At 37.4% G+C, this 21,924-nt stretch overlaps 3 protein-coding genes across 4 annotated transcripts; 1 reads left to right on the forward strand and 2 right to left on the reverse strand.

Moving 5' to 3' along the window:
- Positions 1-295: 295 nt before the first annotated feature.
- On the forward strand, positions 296-8,951 carry LOC104902237 (peroxisomal fatty acid beta-oxidation multifunctional protein AIM1). 2 transcript variants are annotated; one of them, XM_010689941.3, is made up of 18 exons: positions 296-530; positions 625-696; positions 956-1,018; positions 1,116-1,169; positions 1,312-1,379; positions 1,653-1,734; positions 1,812-1,867; positions 2,924-3,226; positions 3,302-3,388; positions 4,164-4,338; positions 4,574-4,695; positions 4,856-5,019; positions 6,449-6,703; positions 7,160-7,281; positions 7,397-7,518; positions 7,601-7,749; positions 7,877-8,015; positions 8,611-8,951. In XM_010689941.3, exons 1-18 carry the CDS (start codon positions 437-439, stop codon positions 8,650-8,652), a joined length of 2,169 nt encoding a protein of 722 aa, XP_010688243.2. In that variant the 5' UTR covers positions 296-436; the 3' UTR covers positions 8,653-8,951. The 2 variants fall into 2 exon arrangements, with proteins under 2 accessions (XP_010688243.2, XP_048490685.1); XM_048634728.1 differs by lacking the exons at positions 2,924-3,226; positions 3,302-3,388.
- Positions 8,952-9,777: 826 nt separating this feature from the next.
- On the reverse strand, positions 9,778-11,850 carry LOC104902238 (hypothetical protein). The gene has a single exon (XM_010689942.4). It carries the CDS (start codon positions 11,766-11,768, stop codon positions 9,939-9,941), a length of 1,830 nt encoding a protein of 609 aa, XP_010688244.2. The 5' UTR covers positions 11,769-11,850; the 3' UTR covers positions 9,778-9,938.
- A 918-nt stretch (positions 11,851-12,768) lies between these two features.
- Positions 12,769-20,801, reverse strand: LOC104902239 (protein tesmin/TSO1-like CXC 5). The gene is made up of 8 exons (XM_010689943.4): positions 20,072-20,801; positions 19,230-19,337; positions 18,111-18,288; positions 17,264-17,620; positions 16,985-17,088; positions 16,763-16,857; positions 14,517-14,930; positions 12,769-13,443 (listed from the first exon to the last, which is right to left on the reverse strand). Exons 1-8 carry the CDS (start codon positions 20,332-20,334, stop codon positions 13,190-13,192), a joined length of 1,773 nt encoding a protein of 590 aa, XP_010688245.1. The 5' UTR covers positions 20,335-20,801; the 3' UTR covers positions 12,769-13,189.
- Between the last annotated feature and the right edge of the window lie 1,123 nt (positions 20,802-21,924).

The following is a 21,924-nucleotide window of genomic DNA, read 5'->3' on the forward strand; positions in this document are numbered from 1 at the left end:
CCCAGAGAGAAAAAGAAGGAAAGAGGAAAGTAGAGGAGAGAGAAAGAAATGCGTGTGAATGATGAATTAGCTGCCAGCTATAAACGCATTAAATAAGGGAGAGAATGGGGTCAAAGATCCCATTTCTCATTAAATCTGATGTATTGGATTCCTCAAATTTGAGGGGCATTCTGGAGATTTTTTTGTTTCCATGAGGATAGAATGGGGATAATTTATGGCTTTACTTAGCAATAGGACTTATAAATTGGGACACCTTATAAGGAAAGGGGACTTATATTATGGGACGGAGGGAGTACACATTTCGCAGCACGATTATTTGCTAAGTACCAAATTAAAGCTTCAACTTTTACGATCATAATCTCATTACTCTGATAATTCATTTTCTACTCTTTCTGCAAAATCTCCGAAGAAAAATCACTAATTTCAAGGTGTAAAAATGGCGAAACCTCGAGTTTCAATGGAGGTCGGAAACGATGGAGTTGCTCTTATCACTCTATCAAATCCTCCTGTTAATTCCTTGGCGATTCCGAGTTAGTTTCTCATTTTTCGTAATCAAATTCCGTTTAATTTTCAATTTCAACTGCGAATTATATATATGTGTATGTTTCTTGATTTTATTTGTAGTAATTGACGGATTGAAAGAGTTATATAGTGAAGCTTTGAAGAGAAATGATGTTAAAGCTATTGTTATCACTGGTAAGTTGGAAATCGTTTGATCATTTGATATTGTCAATTGTAAATTGTTATGTAGTAACTGATCTGATTTTGTGATTTAAGTGAATTATCAAGTAGCTGCTCAGAATTTATATGATTATATTGATTTGCCTCGAAATGAGGATGAAGGAAGCTTTTTGACTCCTAGAGTTTGAGATTTTACTTGATCTTACTGTATTTTGTCGGTTAAACGTTACGTACTGTTTTGTGTCGATGATCATGTATTTAATGCTCATTGTAGGTGAGAGTGGGAGGTTTTCAGGCGGTTTTGACATCAATGTCTTTCAGAAAGTTCACAAAACTGGTAAAACAAACTTACTTGATTGCTCTTGCTGTGGAAGTTTTTTTGTGTTAGATTGGATTGGTTATGAAAGTTAACGTGACGGTACTTGGTTTGGCAGGGGATGTATCTTTGTTGCCAGATGTATCGGCTGATTTGTTGGGCACAATCGAAGGTAATTGCTGAAAACCAGCCATGGTTTTCTTATTTTTTATTTTTTTAAATTTGTGGAGTACCACATGAAAAGCATTTCTATAGAAATGATGTTGAATGTGGTGCAAAGGTGGTGATGGTGACATTGGTTTAACTGACTTTAGATTCACGAAAGCCGTCTGTTGCTGCCATACAAGGACTTGCACTCGGGGGTGGATTAGAACTGGCTATGGTTTGTGCCATTTTCCTCTCACCCTTCTTTTGTAAATCTACCTCTGTCCTAATTTTAATGTCTCATCTATCATTCGCAAATGGGATTAATCATAATAAATAGCCTGGAGAAAGCCAAAAAGGATTGAATTAAGCAGAAAATCTTGCATGACTCTATTGTGAGGGTCCGAAATAAGAACTAGGAAGCGAGACCGTTAATTTGGGGGTGGAGTGCGTGTCAATATTGTCAGTTTTTCCCTTTAGTTCCTTGCCAATTTTTTTGTACTGTCTCCAGGGATGTCATGCACGCATTTCTGCACCGAAAGCACAACTTGGTTTGCCTGAACTATCACTTGGAATTATGCCAGGTTTTGGAGGTGAGTTAGATTTGCCCTTTGAATTGCACCCTCCTACTAAAGTTGGTTTTTACAATAACTCTGGACATTTTATACAGGGACACAGCGTCTTCCCAGGCTTGTTGGTCTAAAAAAGGCTGTTGAGATGATGTCGGTAAGCCTCAGTTTTGCTTATCTTTTTTCTTGTGAGAATACCTCATCATAAGGTGCATCTGTGCAGGAAAGCCAGTTTCTGTTTATCATTAGTTGAGCATAATCTCTCTTTTCAAAAATGTAACATGCAAATCCGTCTCAATGAGATAGATAGTGCTTTTTCTTTGACATTATCATTGATGTAATTGTGATAAGTCTTAAGCTTTTCATTATGCTGGTTGGTATTCAAGCTATTGCATCCAAGTTTATATCAGCGGATTAATTCTCATTTTAATTATTTGTTCCGGAAAAATGATTCATTAGAAACGCATGTCCATCTATGCACTTGTCTAGTTTGTTTATTTTTCCCCTCAAATTAGTTGTTGTGGAGACAGGTAGCAGGATACATAACTATCTAGGAAATGCCAGAACTGAGTGCTGAAGCAGCTCAATAGTTGTACATTGTTGAAAGAATATCAGATCTCTTATGTTTTGTGCTTACCATTTTGCAATTATTGCATGAACGGACAAATCATCTGTTGGTAAAACGGATTACCATCTCAAAACTGTAGCTTATAGAGTGGCTTCTTCTGGAGGAGTTATCGCTGATATCAGCGCCTTACATGCGGATTCGTTTGAAAACCTTCTATTGTAGTCCTTGGTCAATAACCATTGATAGCAACATGCAACTCTTTAAAAGTATACTTTGTAGTTTTGATGTTTGATTCAAAAGAACTCTTAGGGTATATGATCGACTAATATTTGTAATCAAGCTGGTTTAGTTTCACGGCTATTTTCACACAGTACTCAACCATTGAAGATGAGAGTATTAGGAAGGGTCAAACTGGCATAACAATAATATAAAAGCTTTAAGTTACTGAAGTCTAAAGTATTATGGAATGGGCGAAATTTTGACACTTTCCTATCCAGACACAATGCATCGGTTTCTTGCTTGAATTGATAATTAATGTTCTACATCCAATTTCTTATACAAGATTGGTGAGAATGAAATTTTCTTATGGTCAAACTCTAACTTGTATATTTTGTGACTTTCTCTGTATCTGATATAATTTTAAAGTCATCAAAACCAATAACGTCTGAGGAAGGATTAAAGTTTGGCCTCATTGATGCTGTTGTACCTCCTCAAGAGTTGCTAAAAGTATCACGCATGTGGGCTTTAGATATTTCAGAGGGACGGAAACCTCTGGTACGCTCCCTCCACATGACTGACAAGCTAGGTTCCCTCTCTGAATCTCATGAATTCCTAATGATAGCAAGACAGAAGGCAAAACAGACTGCTCGAAACATGCCTCAGCATCTAGCTTGTCTTGATGTTATTGAGGAGGGTATAATACATGGAGGCTATGCTGGGGTATTAAAGGTATTCTTTTGTGAATTTTTGAATGCTTATGATTGTTTTTACAACAAAAACATAATCTGAGAAGTTCTGCTACAGGAGGCAAAAGTTTTCAAAAAGCTAGTCCTAACAGATACTGCCAAAGGTCTAGTGCATGCATTTTTCTCTCAACGCATGACAACAAAGGTGCTTATCTCGTCTTTTCATTGTTCTCTCTCTCTCTCTCTATTCTCTGCCTCACGTTATTCTAATGGTGTGAGTTAATGACTTGGCGTATTTTTGGCTGTCACCTTTCTAACATGACAAGTTTGCTTCTGTTTTCTATTTTTGGCCTTCGACTGTATAACACGACTCCAATGTTTTTTTCCTCTATTTAGTGTGGGGAAATATATGCATTCATTACAGATACTGGTTGGTTTTATAAATACTGAAGCTCAGATGCCATACAAACATGCGTTATTTGGGTTTGCAAATATGCAACGCCTGAAGGCTTAATTCATTCTGCTCTTTGTAGTTCATATACCAGTACAAGGCTGGATGCTAAGCTTGATTGTTCTCTATCCTAAATGTCATGTCTTTGTGGTCATAAACTTGAATTTATGGTTAGGGATCATGATCTTGCTTCTTTATGTTATATTTTGTGCTCTTATGACAATGTTCGATTATGACTATTGGCCTTTTCATTGGTTCATTCCTTCTGTGTTTTGACTCTATAATGTGTCAGCATCTACGCTCTTTTTAAAATCTGCAACTTTGACCCCCCAACCCAAAAAGGAAAAAATAAATTTAGTGCATTCAAGATTTCAACTTTCCCTTGCAGCTGCTGTATGGCTCTATGTCTTTTTTCTGTTGCTTATAGAATTGGAAGCTTTCCTAATTTGTCACTATTGGTAGCTCATCCTTCTATGTAAAAGTGTGCTTTTGAATTCATTTTATCTGTTCCTATCTTCCCATATGATAGGTACCAGGTGTTTCTGATGTTGGACTGAAACCAAGACGTATGAAGAAAGTTGCTGTTATTGGTGGGGGTTTAATGGGTTCTGGCATAGCAACGGCCCTACTCTTGAGCAATGTGCAAGTTGTTTTGAAGGAAGTGAATGCTGAATTTCTTGCCAAGGGAATAAAATCAGTGGAAGGTACTTTAATCTCTTTATCGAACAATGTGCTCTTTTTTTCTTTCTTTGCTAAATATCTGAGAGGTGTTGAGTATATGACTTGGCCTTTTCGATCTGCAATTAAGTTACTGGCTCCTAACCTTTCCATTCGCAATAGTTTTCCATTATACATTGTAAATATGCATCGACAGTTCTCTTCCGAAATTAGTTATTAGTCAGTTTTTCACATCAGGAAATCTTATATGACATGTGGCAGGCAACATCAGAGGTTTGGTGACGAGAGGGAAGTTGGTAAAGGACAAGGCAGAGAAAGCACTGGCATTGCTCAAAGGTGGATTGGACTACTCAGAATTTAAAGATGTGGACATGGTCATTGAGGTTAGTTGTCTGAATCCTTTATGTTCATAAGGTTGTAATTTTAGATGAAGATGCGTTAGCAAAAGATGAAAATGTATCTTGCAATTTCATACTGATGCCTGATTAAGAAAGGTCATGACTTTAGAATCACTTACTAAGAGTATTTGATACTGTCTTCCAGGCTGTTGTTGAAAATGTTTCTCTGAAACAAACAATTTTTAGTGACCTTGAGAAAATCTGCCCTCCGCACTGTATTTTAGCAACAAACACATCAACTATTGATCTTAATGTAATTGGAGAAAGGACCAATTCACAGGAACGCATTGTTGGTGCCCATTTTTTCAGGTTTGATGCTTTTCTTATTCTCAACTTATTTTGCAGCTGTGAGATAGATTGCGTTCTTGCTTGAGTTTAAAAATAAACTTAAGACCTTCCATTGCTGATCCGAGTCCAATAATTTGGACGCTGCTTGTTGTTGTAGGGGGCCAGCCTTCTTTCTTTTTGTCATTTCGGTTTATGGAATACCGGCTTTTCTTGAGACTGGTCATCTACATCATCTTCTGCCTCCCTATTGGGGCATTGTTCTGTTTTCTCTGAAACATCACCTGTTCATAAAAGTCCCCTATTCATTGTCTGAGGTCTCTGCTGCAAAGCAGGGATACTATTAATCTGTGGTAGAGAAAGTACCTGTTTCACCTCTCTATTGACTTTTGCGTGTGGGGCCTCCATTTTTTCTAATAAATACCCGGAAAATAGAATATTCTGTAGATGAAATCCAGATGCACCCTGAGGCCTGAGAGGTATAATTGTGTCTAGCATTAAAAAGTCCTGCTTCAGCTGAGAGCCTGAGACTGAAAATAACAGCCACAAACAGTTGTAGCCATCTCTTACGTAGGGTCATCTCAAAATTTTTAGGAGCCTTATACTAAATCTGTAATTGGCCCTATACATTATACATCCTAGATTCATTTTCTTTTTCCTCAGATGTTTTTATGCTGATTTAAGGTTCTTAATTCTAGTAGACATAACATGATTAAAGAACTCAAGGGCAATCGTGCAAGAGAAATCAGTAACAGTCGAACATAGATCACCGGAAAATTGCATATGCAGGAAGTATGGGGAAAAAAATAGCAACTAAGATAAAATTACCAAAATTGGTTCTTTTAAGAATTAAACAACCTAGCCATGCTTCTAAATTATATATCAGTACATTGTTCCTATATTGGTGCATATTACTGGCAAAGTCATACTCTCCCCCTTCCTTTAGTTTCCCCTTTTTGTGTTGCTTTTAACTGTAATTTGAGCAAGATGAACATAGAAAGAGAGGGAAGCAGTGTAGGCAGATAACACAGAATCTGTTGAATACATATTCTATGATTCTAATATGATCTGCACGCCTGGGAGTGGAGATCTATCTGGAAAGAGAGTGAGGTGGAAGGTTGGAGCTTGAAAATTGAGAAAAGACCAGTGTTGGTGACAAAAAAGAAAAAAAAATGCAACACATACAAAAAAAATTACTTTGACTTTAGTCTAGCCAAGACAATAATACTGCACTCTGGAGAGAGTGAGTACGATTTAATTTGAGCCCTCTATAATCGAGGTGCCATGTGCAGCAGCAGCCTGCTCTTACTGCTTCTTTTGGAGGTTCTGTGTGCAATGAAGATCTTAATTCTGAAGTTAAATTAATTTCTACTATGGTATGGTTTTTAATAATTCATTTGGAATATTGCTGCTTTGTATTCTTCTAATTCTGTTAGGGGATTTTTTTTGACAGTCCTGCACATATTATGCCTCTCCTGGAAATTGTGCGGACACACAAGACTTCGGCACAAGTTATTCTTGATCTTATCACAGTTGGTAAAACAATCAAAAAAGTGCCTGTTGTGGTCGGAAATTGTACAGGATTTGCTGTCAATAGGGCTTTCTTCCCATACGCACAGAGTGCTCATCTTTTGGCGAACTTGGGGGTCGATATCTTCAGGATTGACAGAGTGATAAGCGACTTTGGCCTGCCTATCGGTCCTTTCCAGTAATTTTTTCCACCTCCTTATGATGTGTCATGCATTTGTGCTCTTCTCTCAATGTATTCAAGTAGCATGTTTATTGCCTCGCCATGTTGGTCTTCACTCTTTAAGTATGCTACAGTTGCAAGTGGTAATTGTATTTTCTTCACCTTCTCTATTACATTGTTTGTAGCACAAAATAAAACTTTGGTCATCTATGCCTCCCTTGACATCTTATACGGAGAATAGTAACTTGTCTGGGGACTTGAAGGAACACCAAGATCTTCCAACTGCTTCTTACTCATATACAGTCATACTATACTAGTACCAGAATTATGAATTTTAGAACTCGTAGCATCCAGAATCGCCTAATGTTGAAAATTGATATTAGATGTTGCACCACTTTATTTTGTCTGTTCTTTTGGTCAATATGAGTTTGTTATCATCAAGGACGGTAATTAGGCACTTCATTTATGTTCTAGGCTTCAAGATTTAGCTGGATATGGAGTTGCACTTGCAGTAGCAAAGGAGTTTCAAGCTGCCTTCCCTGATCGTACTTACCAGTCTTCTCTAGTTGAACTTCTTGTAAAAGATGGGCGAAATGGTAAGTATGGATCATCTTAGCTATAAGCTGGTGATTGCTTGATTGGTGAATTTATTTTAATGTGTCTTTATTAACTTTTTTGGTCACAACTTTGTGGATGTTTCTGACATTACAGGTAAAAATAATGGAAAAGGATACTATATATACGAAAAAGGCAGTAAGCCAAAACCTGATTTTTCTGTGCTACCAATTATTGAAGAATCTAGAAGGCTGAGTAAAATTATGCCAGGTGGAAAGGTAAAGACATGATATAAGCAGTCTGTAATAAAAACGTTTTAGTACTGAATCTTTGATAAGCTCTATTCCCATTTGTATGCAGCCTATATCTGTATCAGACCAAGAGATATTGGGGATGATATTCTTTCCAGTAGTGAATGAGGCATGTCGTGTTCTAGATGAAGGAGTGGTGGTTCGAGCATCTGATCTAGATGTAGCTTCTGTTCTTGGGATGAGCTTCCCTTCATATCGGTTTGTCCTTTTAACTGTTTTTGCCGCCTTACTCCTTGTCAATATGAGTTTGTCTGAAGATTTCTCTGTTTAAGAGAGCAATGGACACTGAGATGCTAGTAACTTACAGTTTCTTCCGTTTTTCCAGTGGTGGTCTGGTGTTCTGGGCAGATGCTGTAGGGCCAAGCCATATATATAATTGTCTGAAGAAGTGGTCAAATCTGTATGGCAATTTCTTTAAACCATCACGATTCTTGGAGGAAAGGGTTTCTAAGGGATTGTTACTGGTTAGAGCACTATCTCATTTTCTAATTCTCAGCTGCCTATTTTTATGTTTTATTTTATTGCATCAATTTTAGTGATGTTTTTATCTTGGATTCATGGAGATTAATAATCAATCGTTAAAAGAAGCACCTTCCCTTTTTCATCAGGATTAACATAAACTCCCCCTCCCCTCCTCACCACCACCACAAATAAAAAGGAAAAAAATGAAAGGGAAAGAAAAGAGAAGCTATGAACATCTCCGTGTCCTTGAAGGTCTTTAGATAGAGTTACTTGTGAATCATAAAAATCTGAACACTTGAGAGATGTGTTATGAAGCAAGGAATAAAACTATATTGTAAATCTGCTGAGGATTGAAAAGAAGGCATCCCCCTCTTTTGGAGACCTCAATATTTGTGTCGGATCTCAATACTCGAACATGGTATGGACGTTTTGACACTTTATTTTGAATCAATATCATTGGAAATCTGAGTCGGACACTTATACACATACCTGTGTCTCACATGATATACTCACTCCCGGGTAACATAGCTCTTGAATTTATAGTGGAGCATCATATGAAGACTGCCTCATCACATTTTAGCATGTCTTTCTTTGCAGAGTGCGCCTGCTTCATCATCAGCTTCAAGGTCACGCTTGTAGGTTGGATTCACATTGCCATTTTGGTGAGGGAGTCTTTTGACAATATATTATCACTTGATCAGGTCATTATGTAACACTGAGAATTGGTTTTATCACAGCTCCTTAGTTTAAGTGGATCACTTCAGTGGTTCAAGAATTTTCCTTCCTGGTTCCCTTCACTCTCCTCCAACCCCCTTTCGTTTTTCTCGTAAAGATGGGGGTGGAATATAAGGAGAAGAAATAAATAGATGTGTTGTAAGAATTCATCATCATAATAAAAATTGGAGTAGGAAATTGTTGAAATGAATTTTTTTTCCGCATATTGATTTTACCATCAAGTTGCACGAAGTGCTTATTTTGGGGAGCTTCTTCATGTAGTATAGCTTTCTTATCCTGATGGTATTACTTCATATTGAAATCATGATAGATTGTGTCAAAGGTGGTGCTTTAACCGGGTTTATCCTCATTTTGTTCATTTCGAAGTGTTTTATTAAACTTCTACATTTTTTGGCGTTCTTAATTTATGTTCTTCTCTCTGGTAACATTTATTTTTCTTGTACATACCTCCTCCGTTTTATTTTAAATGCAACAAAGGGGTATATTTTGTGAGATATAAAATATTTATTTGTTGCATTTAAAATGAAACGGAGGAAGTATTCATCTTCCCATGTCCGCACATATTTCTAAAACAACGAGCGGTTAAGGAACTCTACTCAATAAGAATGAATTTATTGGTATTGCGTAGAATGAAACCAAGGAAAGCCAAGCCTGTGTGGCACTGCCTCATTGTCGAAGTGCATGTTCATTCCAAAAATGATCATCTTGATCTCAGCAATTTATATTGGATGAGGGTGTTTTAGTAGTTGCAATATTAGCTTTCTGCCAATAATTTGAAAACCAATATTTTCCTCTTTCCCCCTTTTTGCACAATCACGAGCAAAGCCCTCCCCAGCATGAGATATGGGACGAGGGGTTGGGGCTGACACCTTGGCCAAGATTTCTGGAAGGCGAGACACAGCATGAGATATGAGAGGAGAGGTTGGGGCTGACGCCTTGGCCACGATTTTGGGAAGGCAAGACAACCACCATGGAGCACGGTGAGTTTGCATAAGTGGCATGTTGAGTACAACATTTTGTTACAGAAGATGAGAAAATAATAAAACAAATTTTAACAATGTCTTCGTTCAAGGCAAAGACCAGCATATCTAAATACTTTCTATAAAGTAGTACAATACAAGTGTACAACTACAAGCGTCGAAAAGGAACAGATGGTTTAGCCAAAACTTGATAATCAAATGAAAAAAGCTTCACTCCTCAAGTTCAATTTCACCGTCTAAAATGGCATGCCGAGTTAGCACAATCTCCTTGACAAGATTCCTGTAGGTAAATGGTCTAACAGCAGCTCTGAGAAAAATCTCAGGAGGAATTTTACTCTTTTTAGTCCTCTTCCTCCAAGGACCCAACCCAATAAGTTTCCATTCTTCTGGACTCACCTTGGCTCTTTTACCTCGCAAAGCGGTCTCGTCTCCATCGCCATCACCACCGCTATTGTCATCGCCACTGTCTTCGTCTTTGTTACTTGCACTCTCACTCTTCTCCATTGCCTGTAACTGCTTGTCATAAAATTTGCTTGTTCTTTCTACACTCCGTTTCACAAAATTCTCCATATCATCATTATTTCTTATTGCCTTTTCGAACTCTTCTTTCCAATACTTCTCATCCTCTTCATTGTCTTCAACTCCTAAATCCTCGTCTTGCAATCCTAATTCATCCTCATCTTCCTCGTTTGTGTTCATCAAAACATCGTCATCTAATTCATAATCATCATCCTCACTATCATCATCATCATCATCATCATTGTTCTCATCTCCATCATCCTCAACCCATTCACTAAACTCTTTCTCACCTAATTTAACACTCTGAGTATGAAAACCATCACCATCATCATCAGGAGCATCACACCCCATCTCCATCTCCTCCAATTTCGCCTTCCATTCTTTGGTGTAAGGATGCAAGAGCTGAACAGGATGATTCATCAACAAAAACTCCAAACATTTCGACTTTTTTTCATCACTCAACTTCTCATAAGCCTTCACCACATCATCCACATACGCCTTAGGACTCACCCTCACAATCTTACACAACCCACCAAAATAAGTACACAATTGAACTTTCCCCTCATCATCCTCCAACTCAAACAAGTAGTCATTCTCCGTTTTCGGATTAAGAAACGGCAACATTGCCTTAAAGAAGTTAACTTGTGGCTCAAACCGGCATTGATACACCGGTCTCTTAACATACACTATATCAGGTCTCATCCAAGCTGCACATTGAGTGATCATTGCCCTAGTCTTATTTCCTAACCTACCCATCAAATTCCATTTATCCAGCCTTTGATCCCCTGCTTCTAACACCACTTCACACACCAAAGTCCATTGCTCCCATGGCTGATCACTAAGCCGCCATCTCGGATGCCGAACAAACACCCAATAATTCTGCAAACCCACATCCAAATTAAACGTTTTCAACCTATTCCCAAATTCCACACTCATTTCATGCTGCTCAATCTTTTCCCACTCCTCATGATCTCTAACCTCACCAATAATTGTCGCACATTCATCCGACATTCGTCCACGAATTGGGTCACCAACAACTATCCCACGCCAACTATAAGGCCCAAATTCCCCATATTTATACCAATCATAAGGGTGTTTTAAATTTGGGTCATCTTTCTTCATAAACCTAACCATTCTATCATAACCTAACCCAATCATTTGAAGTTCATCTTCTGAGAAATTATCTGGGTAATTTTTATGTGGGTTTTTTAGCCTGTAAAAAAGACTTTCTGCCAGTTTTCGGGATTTACGCCGCGCATTGCGCTTTGCGTCACGACGAAGCTCAGCGCTGCCCTCGATGCGGCCTGTTGTGGGGGTTTTCTTGCTTCGACCGGCGGCAGGAGGGAGGGGAAGATGGCGGCCATGTGAGGAAGGTTTAGGGTTTTGGAGAGAGAGAATTTTGAGGTAACATACAGTTGATTTGGGGGTAAATTTAGGGTTTAAGGGTTTTTTGATTTTCCATTTGGGGTTGGAAAGAAAAGGGTTTAAGGATTTAGAGAAAGTGAGATGTTGTGTTAACATTTGAGAATTTTGGGTGGCTGGAAAATAGAATATGTGATGAAGATTTATTTATGGATAATGGATAATTGCCATCGTTTCGTTTCTTCCAATAATTTTAGGTCTTATGTCATGGCTTAGTGTTGAGGTGGCTCACCACATTTACAAAAGAATTTTGAATTTGATGAATACATAATAGAAGTACAAGTAAATTTAAAGGTATCACTCATCGAGATCGATAATACTTCCTCCGTTTCTTAATAAGTGCAACATAGAGAAAGTGGGGGAATATCAAGGAATGTAGAGAGAGAAAGTTGGGACCACAATAAAGTAGAATAATTCAAGTGATGAAACAAAAAAGTTGTGGTCCCCTCTTGTTTTTTGGTGGCATATTTGTAATAATATTGAATTTTTTTTTTACCATTTTGAGCTTGGTTGCACTTATTGTGACTATTCCAAATAAGGGAAATGTTGCACTTATTAAGAAACGGAGGTAGTATATTTTACGTATTAGGACGTTTCGTAAACGTTGCTAGAAAACACAACCTTTTCACTTTTCAGTATGAGTGTCTATTGTTTATTTTAAAGGTCTTAAAAGAGAATTTTGCCAAAGCAAGAGCAATTTGTAGGATTTGGCTATTAAAGTATAACTCACGAGTCATAGTGATAGTAGTAAGGTGGGTTTCTGATTGTAAAACTCATTTGTAACGCACGTGAGTGGTATGAGAATTGAAAAATTGGCAATTAATGCTTTTATTAATGAATCAAATAATAAAACAGTATCATCTACATACTCATACATTATCATACAAGTTATTCTTAAATGAGTATGTAGTTAAAGTGTAAAGTAGATTGAGTTTAAATTGAAAAGAAAGGTCAAAACTAATGAAAAGTTAATGTAATAGAGCTTGAATTTTAGGGTTGAATTCGAGGAATAAACTCATCATCCTAACTATGGCAATCTGCAATCATGAGTTGTATATTACAGATAAAAGATGGTGCCCAAGATGGAACTTGCACTAGATAAGCAAAAATGAGACTGAATTTCAATAATCAACTACTATTGGAACTAAAACGAAAGTAAGCAAATTTCCCATGTACAATGCTATCGTGTAGTGCCTGACTGTTTGCTAGAATTATAATACCAGCAAATTCTTTTGCTCCATCTTAGGCTAATAATTAAAAGACTGGAAAAAGAAACACTAGCATCTATCAATACAAGATACTAGTGCACGTATACAGAATAAGCATTTTACATCTTTTCGACAATTTAATCTTGAACTACGATGACATTTGTCGGTTGCGCAGATTAGGAGGATCGTAGCAGTAAAATGACTACCCATAACATCACCATCCTGGAACAGTACAGCAGCTTGCCTCTGAATGCAATCTCTTATCTTTACCAGAATGTCAATGCAATCCCCGAGCCGTTTATATGTAAACTTCTATATGCTTGGTTTGACATCACCATTTTCAGTTCGGGGAGGATTTTGGGAGATAAGATTGTTGGATGGAGCAGCAGTGACGGTAGCTGCAATCATTGAAGGAGTCTTAGTTGATGCTGCAATGATGGGTCTAGAAACACCGTTGCTAAAATGGTCTTGCTGATTTCGACCATCGCTTCTCGATTTGGCAGCGCCATTGCCGGTTTCTTGAAAGCTTATAGAATCAGATCTAGCTAAGGAAGAACATTTCGTTTCTGTACAGAAAGCCACCAAATTGTCAAAAAGATATTACGAGAAGGAACTTTATTGATATCAGTGCCTTACTGAGTTACTTCTTGAGCTAGCTTCATTCATAAATGTAAAGAGTGAGATGAGAAGGAGCAGATTCATGATCTAGATAAAATAACAGAAAGTTCGATCAACTCAAATTATGAAAGGAAGACTTGCTGCATGAGTTCAAGCATACGCGGAGTATGAATTAACCAAGTAAATAATGGTTCTCACTGAAATAGACGACCTAGCAACTCACCAAAGCAGAAAAAAGGACTTTGAACTCAGATCCTCAGTTCACTGCCCCTCCGATAGTTTTAAACTAGCAACTGAAATAGACGACCTAGCAAGTAAAAAGGACTGAAATAGACGACCTAGCAACTCAAATTATGAAAGAGTGACATGGTGACACCCCCTCCCTCCCACACCTCAAAATCCCCCAGAGAAAAAAAGACAAAAAAACCAGCAGAAAGAAATTGTCTGCCTCGATAACATTGCAATTTCACTATTAACACTTGCCCTGTACATTCAAAGTTCTATGCATGGAGCACAACGCAAAAGAAGTTCAAATTAGGCCAACTTAAACCGCCTAACCTAACTGCCAAAGATAAAAAGGCAAAAACAGAAGAATATAAGTGTGATACTTCTCTCATGCAAAATGCTATACTAGTAATATTCATGAAGTTTCGACTTCAGGTCTCCAAATATTTAAAACTGAATAATGAGCACACAGATAGCATATATGCTGAACCTTCGAGAGATAGACACCGTTGTAGAAATAAATATACAGGGAGACCACAATTTATTTTGGCTGACTGAAAGGTCATGGAACCTATTTCATAGATAAGGTTTACAAGCAATATTCGTAAAGCTAATGTTTGAAGTCTCCAATAAATGGTTAACTGATCGTCTGATCCATGAGCACACAAAGAGCAATTCATTCCAATGATGAAACCCTTGGATTAATTATGATCATTAAACAGAAACCCATAGAAACAATGATACTGTTACTGCAAATGTTTGACCACTGACCTCGATCGAAATGACAAAGACTCACCTTTTAGTTCTCCAAATGTAATAAGCCTATTGAGGCAATCTCGAAACTTTGCCAAGACAATTCTTTCTTGCTCAGCATACACCTCTGAGGTGCTCTGCTCTCGCAATCGCGAAGATGATGAGTGGACATGGTTGGCTAACCCATTAGGGGAATCAGCTGCCATGAACATAGTATCTTGCTCATCACACCTCAAAGCTAGAGTTAATGGGGACATTGGCCTGGATTTGGGTAGATCATTGCCATCTAAGCTAGAATCATCAGGGCTTATACTATCATTTACATTTCCACTGGCAGATTCATCAAGTACCGTCTTCAAATCTGATTCATCTTGGCACTGAAATATGTCCTGAACTGGCGATGCATGTGAAGTTTCTCGTCCATCTTCTGCCCGGTTTTCTTCAGCAGTATTAGATTCTGTAAGGGATTGGTAGATAAGCACATCTCAGATCAATGGAGCAAATACTGCAAGCTCTCACCACATGCAGAATGCAAATTTCAACAGCAACCATCAGAAAGCAAGATATACCTCAATTCACGGCTTTGCCAGAACATACTAAATCAATAACTAGTTATTTGCACGATAATCGTTAAAACGTTATATTTCTAGTACAACCACGTATAATCCACTAGATGATCAATAAGCAAAGTCGTAATGAGTGTCCCACACCACCACTACCCCCCCGGACCCTGAAGAATGTGTCGGAGCAGCAAAAGTAGTGATGGTCAGAAAAATATTACTATAAGTGATACACATATTAACACCAGTATGTAATACTACTAGTCTACGATACAAGTAAAACAAGTAGAATGTATTTAAAATATGTGAAAGAGTAATCTCCTCTAGAGAAGCCAATGATGGCAGATAACTTGCTTGTAGCAAGAAAGACAACTCCTTCTAGACCTATATGGCTATACGTAACACCATTTGCCTACTTGCTTATGAAGTTGCGTAGGTCATTCCTCAAAACCTGTCTTTCAAGACCAAACCCTACTTGTTAATTATTCACAGCTCAAAGACTACATGCTGACAAAGAATTCAAGTGCTCCCTCTGTTTGTAGAAATATAACATTTTTTTATGTCTGACAGATTAAGTTTTTGATCAAAATTCAAACATACTTCAAGAAAGGTTGTTCTTGGTCCAAATTTAACTTGACTAACCCCCTCTCTCTACTTTCTGTAACAACCTTTAATTTAATCTAGGAGTTTAACTGAGAAGTAATGCTAAAAATAATCTGTCTCCTCAAAAGCATCGCTGGGCAGCAGCGTCGGCTGGGCGCTCTGTGATGGCCCAACAATGGGAAAAACGCCACAAGGCATCTGGTCGGCCAAACGAGCTCCAAATAGGCTCAAATTTGGGGGTCCGCCATATTTTGGGCCAATGAAGATAATGGTCGAGCCAGATTTTTATTTGAGGCCCAAAAACATGTGATAGTGCACGGGGATATTCGGTGGTGCATCGGAAGGATCTAGAAGGGCCTAGCATACTCTTGGAGGAAAGCTTCTAGGCTAGGATACTTCTAGAATGTATCTAGATTATTACTTGATGTACATAAACCTTGTAGAGTTTGTAGAAGGTTCTAGGACAGCAATTGTGTAGAACCCTCCAATTGAGGAGGTGCGGAATATTCTAGAATTAGGGGAAGAAAGGATGGAGGCCTATAAATTGGCAATCCCTCCTCATTTGTACACAGGATCCAACACTTGTCATTTCTCTCAAGCAATCTAAGAGCTTTCTCTTAAACTCTCTCTTGCTTACTTACTTTGTTTAACCATCTTCTCCATACTTAGCCAATTTCGTAGCACACTTAGCTTAGCCAAGCCAAGCAATCGGGTGCCTTGACTTGCCTTCCGACCATCAATTTGCATGATCCGTGAGACCGTGTCTTGATACCTCAAGTCTGACAAGGTATGTATGAAACTAAAGCTTATAAAATTTGAATGGCAGGCATAGATAAATTTGGCTGTGACTCTCACCGTTGAGTAGAGAAATAGGTGCATATCAGGATGTGTAAAAACAAAATAAAGTATCTCGAGTACTGATATGGCCACCTTTTTTTTATCTGGCGAGGGCAATCAAGTCTGTCTTAAGGAGGAACAAGAAGATTTATGAATCAAACAAAGGCACAATCAAATCAAACAACATACAACATAATTTTTTAAATGAACCACCTGATAAGCATCTAAAAAGGTGGGAAAAAAAAGCATATTACAGATAACATTTTCCCATGAGTGAAGCTATCTTTACCTGCAATTGTCTTGGCAGCCTCTTCAGATAATACCACTAAAACTGAGCAGAGCTCCTTCACATCTTGTGGTTGGATGATGTCAGCTAAGAGAGACCTATTACGAGGACATGCAAGTTAATAACTCAAAATAGTTAATACCTATTTCATTAGCATTTACCATGGATGCCTGCAAAATGATCGTGATACATTATGAGTTTCAGCAACAGCGAGCAAGGACCTACCTGTATGTAAACTTGGAACCTCCTAGTGATACAGAATTAACAGCTCGGGAAGCAGAACCAGAAGATACCGCAGCAGAGGGTCCTGATGTTTTAGTATGGCTTGCCTGATGAGCAATTCGTGAAGTGGGCATAAAGTATAAGAAAATAAAGAATGTTTCATGGAGAATGATGGTACAAGGAAAATTTTAAACTTTAGATCATGTGACAAAAACAATTAAACAACGACTTGGTCATTTGAAATTGGAAATGGTAAGACATCATATCTGATGACCAAAATACCTGTTGTAACTGTCCAACTCTTGAAAGAGAAGGATCTTTAGAAGCTGGCCCAAAAAAGAGCTCTTGACCCTTCCGTTTTCTCGAATTGGGCGTAGAAGTGAAGCCAGATGATCCAATAGCACCAGTAATAGCAGCATTGGCTGCCTGCTGCACATAAGTTAAATTATTTGCATGATCACCATGGAAGAGAGCTTGCCGCTCTTCACTTCCTTCGAAATTTTTGCAGTCAATACATTTGCAATTATCGGAGCATAGAATGTTTGCTTGAAAGCACTCGCAGTACTTCTTCAAACACCCTGACTTCTTGCAATGGCATCCCTTGTTGTGCTTTGCCACCACGACATCTCCAGCATCTTCCTGAATGAAATACATATGTCGTTTAAGACACCCTAATACCAAAAGACATAACATATTCTTTTTCACTCATTTCTTCTTTCATACTATATCCAGATATTCATGTTGATTCACATATAATCATAGCAGCTTCAAGCTTTCATAGCATCTAAAAAAAGCTAACTTTGCAGAAAATGAAACGAGGCAAAATATCATTTGCTCATGCTGACAACCCTTTCGCATCATTTACATTATTGAAATATTCAATAAAATAGAAGTAACTCGAGGAAAGTCCAACAATAACATTATTCGGTTAATTACTATACGGATTTAAGTTGATAAGTATTAGAAGTAATGAAGGCAACTTATCCGTGAGAGAAGAGGTTAAAAGTACATCTATTCTCATCGGAGGTAATACAGTCGTTAGTGGATAATTTTCAAGTTTAAGCCATGATGTGATAAATGAAAGGTCTGAGTGAAAGACTAAAGTAATCAATGCATAAACTAAACACACTCTGCTGTCTCTATTGCCATGTGGACTGCTTGCAATTTTTGGCCTGAAAGCATTTGGGTTGCGTTCTAAGGTAGCTTCAACCGCTTCTCTTCGAGCAGCCTCATTCTCAACATTGTTACAACAATTATTACAGTTGCACCCATCACAGTACACTCCAGAAGCAAAGCACTCACAATACCTGCACAACATAAGTGTCAGACTTGGTAACAAGCAACAAAGCTTTAAAAGGCACACATCTAAAACAACAATCTCACAAGAATAGGATGCTCGCAAAAATTTGAATACAATCTTCAAATTTATTGAAGGTTTGATTGGATACTCATGCCTAACATCATGAACATCGCAGTAATGATCACAAATGCTAATATGATAAATAATCTTGAAAAATGTCTATGTAAAGAGAGTCTCTTGTAGTATACATAAACAAAAGCATGTGGCTCGCATCTTTTGCGCTAGATTAACTTCCTCATGTAAAGCTCCCCTTTCCTTATATAGATGTCCTAAGATATTGTCAAAGACTTGAAAGTTTATTCATAAATAAAAGGTAACACTTTCATTCAGTAAGTTTGAGATCAAAGCAATAAATGGTATTATAAAGAGGGAGTATAGTACAAGTATAGGTGGGCATTCTACCACAATGCTTAGCACATGCATCCATGTTCATTCATCCACATACATGCAGCACAATAGGTAGAGATGGAGGATAATGACATACTAGCTTCTAGAGATGGAGGATGATGAGATACTAGCTTCTGTTTTACAATTTTAAAGAACATGCAAGATTCAAAAAACACATAAAAGACCTATTAAAATTTGATTTTCGATTTTCCACACAAAAAGGCTGTATATTTTAATAATATAATATATAAAAGAACACAACTTCCCTATATTTCAATCAATTTACTACATGAAGCCCTTCAAGGTTAAAACAATACTGAGGCCAACTGGAAATACCTTTTCAATAACAACCAGACCATGTGCTTAGGATACAGAATATTTGAGATGGATGCACAGAGTCTACTACTCAAGCAAGTGCATACATTGGCAAAATTGTGCTAAAGTGACACCAAAAATAACAGGAGCTTGTCATGCAATCCTAAAGAGGAACAATAAACTTACAACTTCAAACATCGTGAATGTTTACAGTTACATTGCTTCTGCCGCTTTGGAGTACCATCTTTGGCTTCAACATTAGCTCGTGGTCGTGCCCTAGGTGATTCAGGCTTTCTGGAGAAAGAAGTATTACATTAATCAGCAATTCTGTAAAATTTGCTAAGTGAAGTTTCATGAAATGTTAAGAAAATGGACATATTTACTTATATACATGTACACACATGTAAAATTTAATCAGATAATCAAATTTTCCTTTTTCATAACTTACCACATCGCATAAGTCCAACAACTTAAAAAAAATAGATTTCACAATTTACATATGTTTTCCCACGAAAATTAAATGTACTAATTCCTTGCAAATTCAATAAATTAGCCCCTCACTCACTACGGAACTAGAACAATTCTATTTCTGAACTCAGGCAATTAATGACTAGTTGAGGTTCATAAGATGTCGCTACTAGGTCGTCCGAGGAAACAAGATGGGCAAACCTAGGCAAAAATTGCTTAGCCTTCCTAATCGATCCTAGATAAAGGAGCAATCTTGTGTTCATAGAGTATTGAAGATGGATTTATTATACTCAGTCTCTTCACTTCCACCTTCTACACAACATAGTAAACTCGCAAAGATTTCCAATTTCAACAATGATGTGATCAAATTCCACAACCTCAAAATTCAGAACACACACATTAAAATGACTAATGAAAAACCAAACAAGATAATGATATTTCATCAAGCAAATGCAAGACTATATAATCCAAATTTAGTATAATTCACCTCAAGAAAACCTAAAAAAATCACTCGAAACATAAAAAAGGAGGGAAATTTTTCGGAAATCCGAAACTCTTACATCAGTCGCACTGAAGGGAGAGGTGGCGTTTGAGCCGCTTCCAGGTGCGACGGCGGCATAACAACCACTTGAGGCAGCGGTGGAGGCTGAGGTGGCCGATGAGCTGCTGACGTGGAAGGAGGTTGAGCTACTGATATGGAAAGTGGTTGAGAAGCACCACTAGCCGAGGTGAAATCAAGCTGTCTAGCGAGCTTCTTCGCCGGAAAATCAGCAGTCGTAGTCGATTTCGGAGGAGAATTACCTCCTTTTTCTCTCTCCTCCATTGTTTCCGATCAATCAATCTTTGGTCGCCGGAATTCGGAGGAAACAAGATAATAAAAGTAAAATTAAATTAAATAAAACAGAAATTCAAAATACCCAGACCTCAAATTACACCATCCGAGCTCGAATTCAGTGACTTTTGCATTCAGATATCAAAAAATTCACCGCGTTGTCGATCGAAAACTCGTGTAAACACTAACCAAACGCAAACGCAAGCAAACACTCCACTTGTCTCCTTACCACTCCACAACATCAACAACAAGAGAAATTTGCACACGAATGTTTCAGAATCGAATGTGAAATTGTTTAAAAGTGCGATCTTTGAAGGAGTGAAAGAAGATAAACAAAACGAGGAATTTGAGGAGAGAGAAAATGGAGTAAGAAAGAAAAAAAAATGAAGAAGAGGGAGGGAGAAGAGAGAAGGGGGTTTTCCTTTCTGTTTCTCGCTCTCTCCCTCTCAGTTTAGAGGTTTTGAAATTGAATTTCTTGTAATTATTGGACGGTAAGATTCGTATTTCCACACCATCGGATGGTTAGCTTTTCTTATTATCATCTAACGGCTGATATTCATAGATGTTCTTTTATTTATTTTTTGGCCTTTGTAATTTTAAGAAATCATAATTTCCTCCTCTTGTAATTAGTGGTTAAACTAGTTATTAGGCTCAGGCTATGCTCCGAGTAAGAAAAAAAATTTATTTATTAATATAATATTTTATGATAATAACACTAAATACAACTTAGGCTGGTTAAAACTTTAGTAAATGTACTTGAGATTTGGGGATCAAACCCTATACTATGTAATTTCTTAATTTTTTTTATAGATCACACTTAAAAATATGTTTCACAATAGCCTCAAAATTTTATATGTGGGGTTTAGTATCCCTCTTTCTCTCTCCTATCACGTGAAGCCACAATTTCCTTTTACCTAATTATATCTCTCTACTTTTTTCTCGACTTTAGGTTGTTTGATTGACATAAAAAATTATTGGAAGTAGATTTTCCTAAAGTTGTAAGCTTCTTATGTAATAAGATAACGTGAGTTTGTTTGGTTGATAAAAGAGTAGAAAGTAAAAATAATTAAAAGTTGGGCTTATTCGTAAATAATCAAATGTTCAAATTGTTTTGAGAAGCTATCCCTAAAAGTTGGGGATTATTCTAAAATAATCAAAGAGTGGATTAAATTAAGTGAATCAGATGGATTATTATAATCAATTTTCCAAAACATGAGAGTCATACAATATAGATTAATATGGTTATCTTTTAAAAAAGTTGCTTATAAGGTGGTTATTTTAAAAAAAAAAGACTTTATAAGCTGGTTAAATTCAAATATAAGTAAAGCATATAATTCTTTAAGTTTGTGATTAACGTATTTTTAGGAATGTGTGAGATAAAATTTACTTGGAGTATAAAATGTTGTAAATGGGATAATCGTGTCTCCGTGCGCTAAACGCATTAATTAAGTTGCGCATGGCGCACCGCTCTCGTTATACTCATGGATGTGCGTCGCTAGCAGCAATTTTGCGTGGCATGCAACCTGCGCATCACATGTTTTTGTCGATTTAATCGTCGTGGTGGTCGATCCTACATTATTT

Source organism: Beta vulgaris, chromosome 8, assembly GCF_026745355.1.
Source record: "Beta vulgaris subsp. vulgaris cultivar EL10 chromosome 8, EL10.2, whole genome shotgun sequence".
Taxonomy (NCBI): domain Eukaryota; kingdom Viridiplantae; phylum Streptophyta; class Magnoliopsida; order Caryophyllales; family Amaranthaceae; genus Beta; species Beta vulgaris.

Bases quoted from the DNA above. Each gene is read 5' to 3' on its own strand.
- LOC104902237 (XM_010689941.3), top strand. From the start codon at position 437: ATGGCGAAACCTCGAGTTTCAATGGAGGTCGGAAACGATGGAGTTGCT. The intron at 3,227-3,301 runs GTATTCTTTTGT...GTTCTGCTACAG, and splicing joins GCTATGCTGGGGTATTAAAG to GAGGCAAAAGTTTTCAAAAA. The intron at 8,016-8,610 runs GTTAGAGCACTA...CTTTCTTTGCAG, and splicing joins TTTCTAAGGGATTGTTACTG to AGTGCGCCTGCTTCATCATC.
- LOC104902238 (XM_010689942.4), bottom strand. From the start codon at position 11,768: ATGTTAACACAACATCTCACTTTCTCTAAATCCTTAAACCCTTTTCTT.
- LOC104902239 (XM_010689943.4), bottom strand. From the start codon at position 20,334: ATGGAGGAGAGAGAAAAAGGAGGTAATTCTCCTCCGAAATCGACTACG. The intron at 19,338-20,071 runs GTAAGAGTTTCG...TTCTTTCTCCAG, and splicing joins CTCCCTTCAGTGCGACTGAT to AAAGCCTGAATCACCTAGGG. The intron at 17,089-17,263 runs GTATTTTGGTCA...ATTGCTCATCAG, and splicing joins GAGTTGGACAGTTACAACAG to GCAAGCCATACTAAAACATC.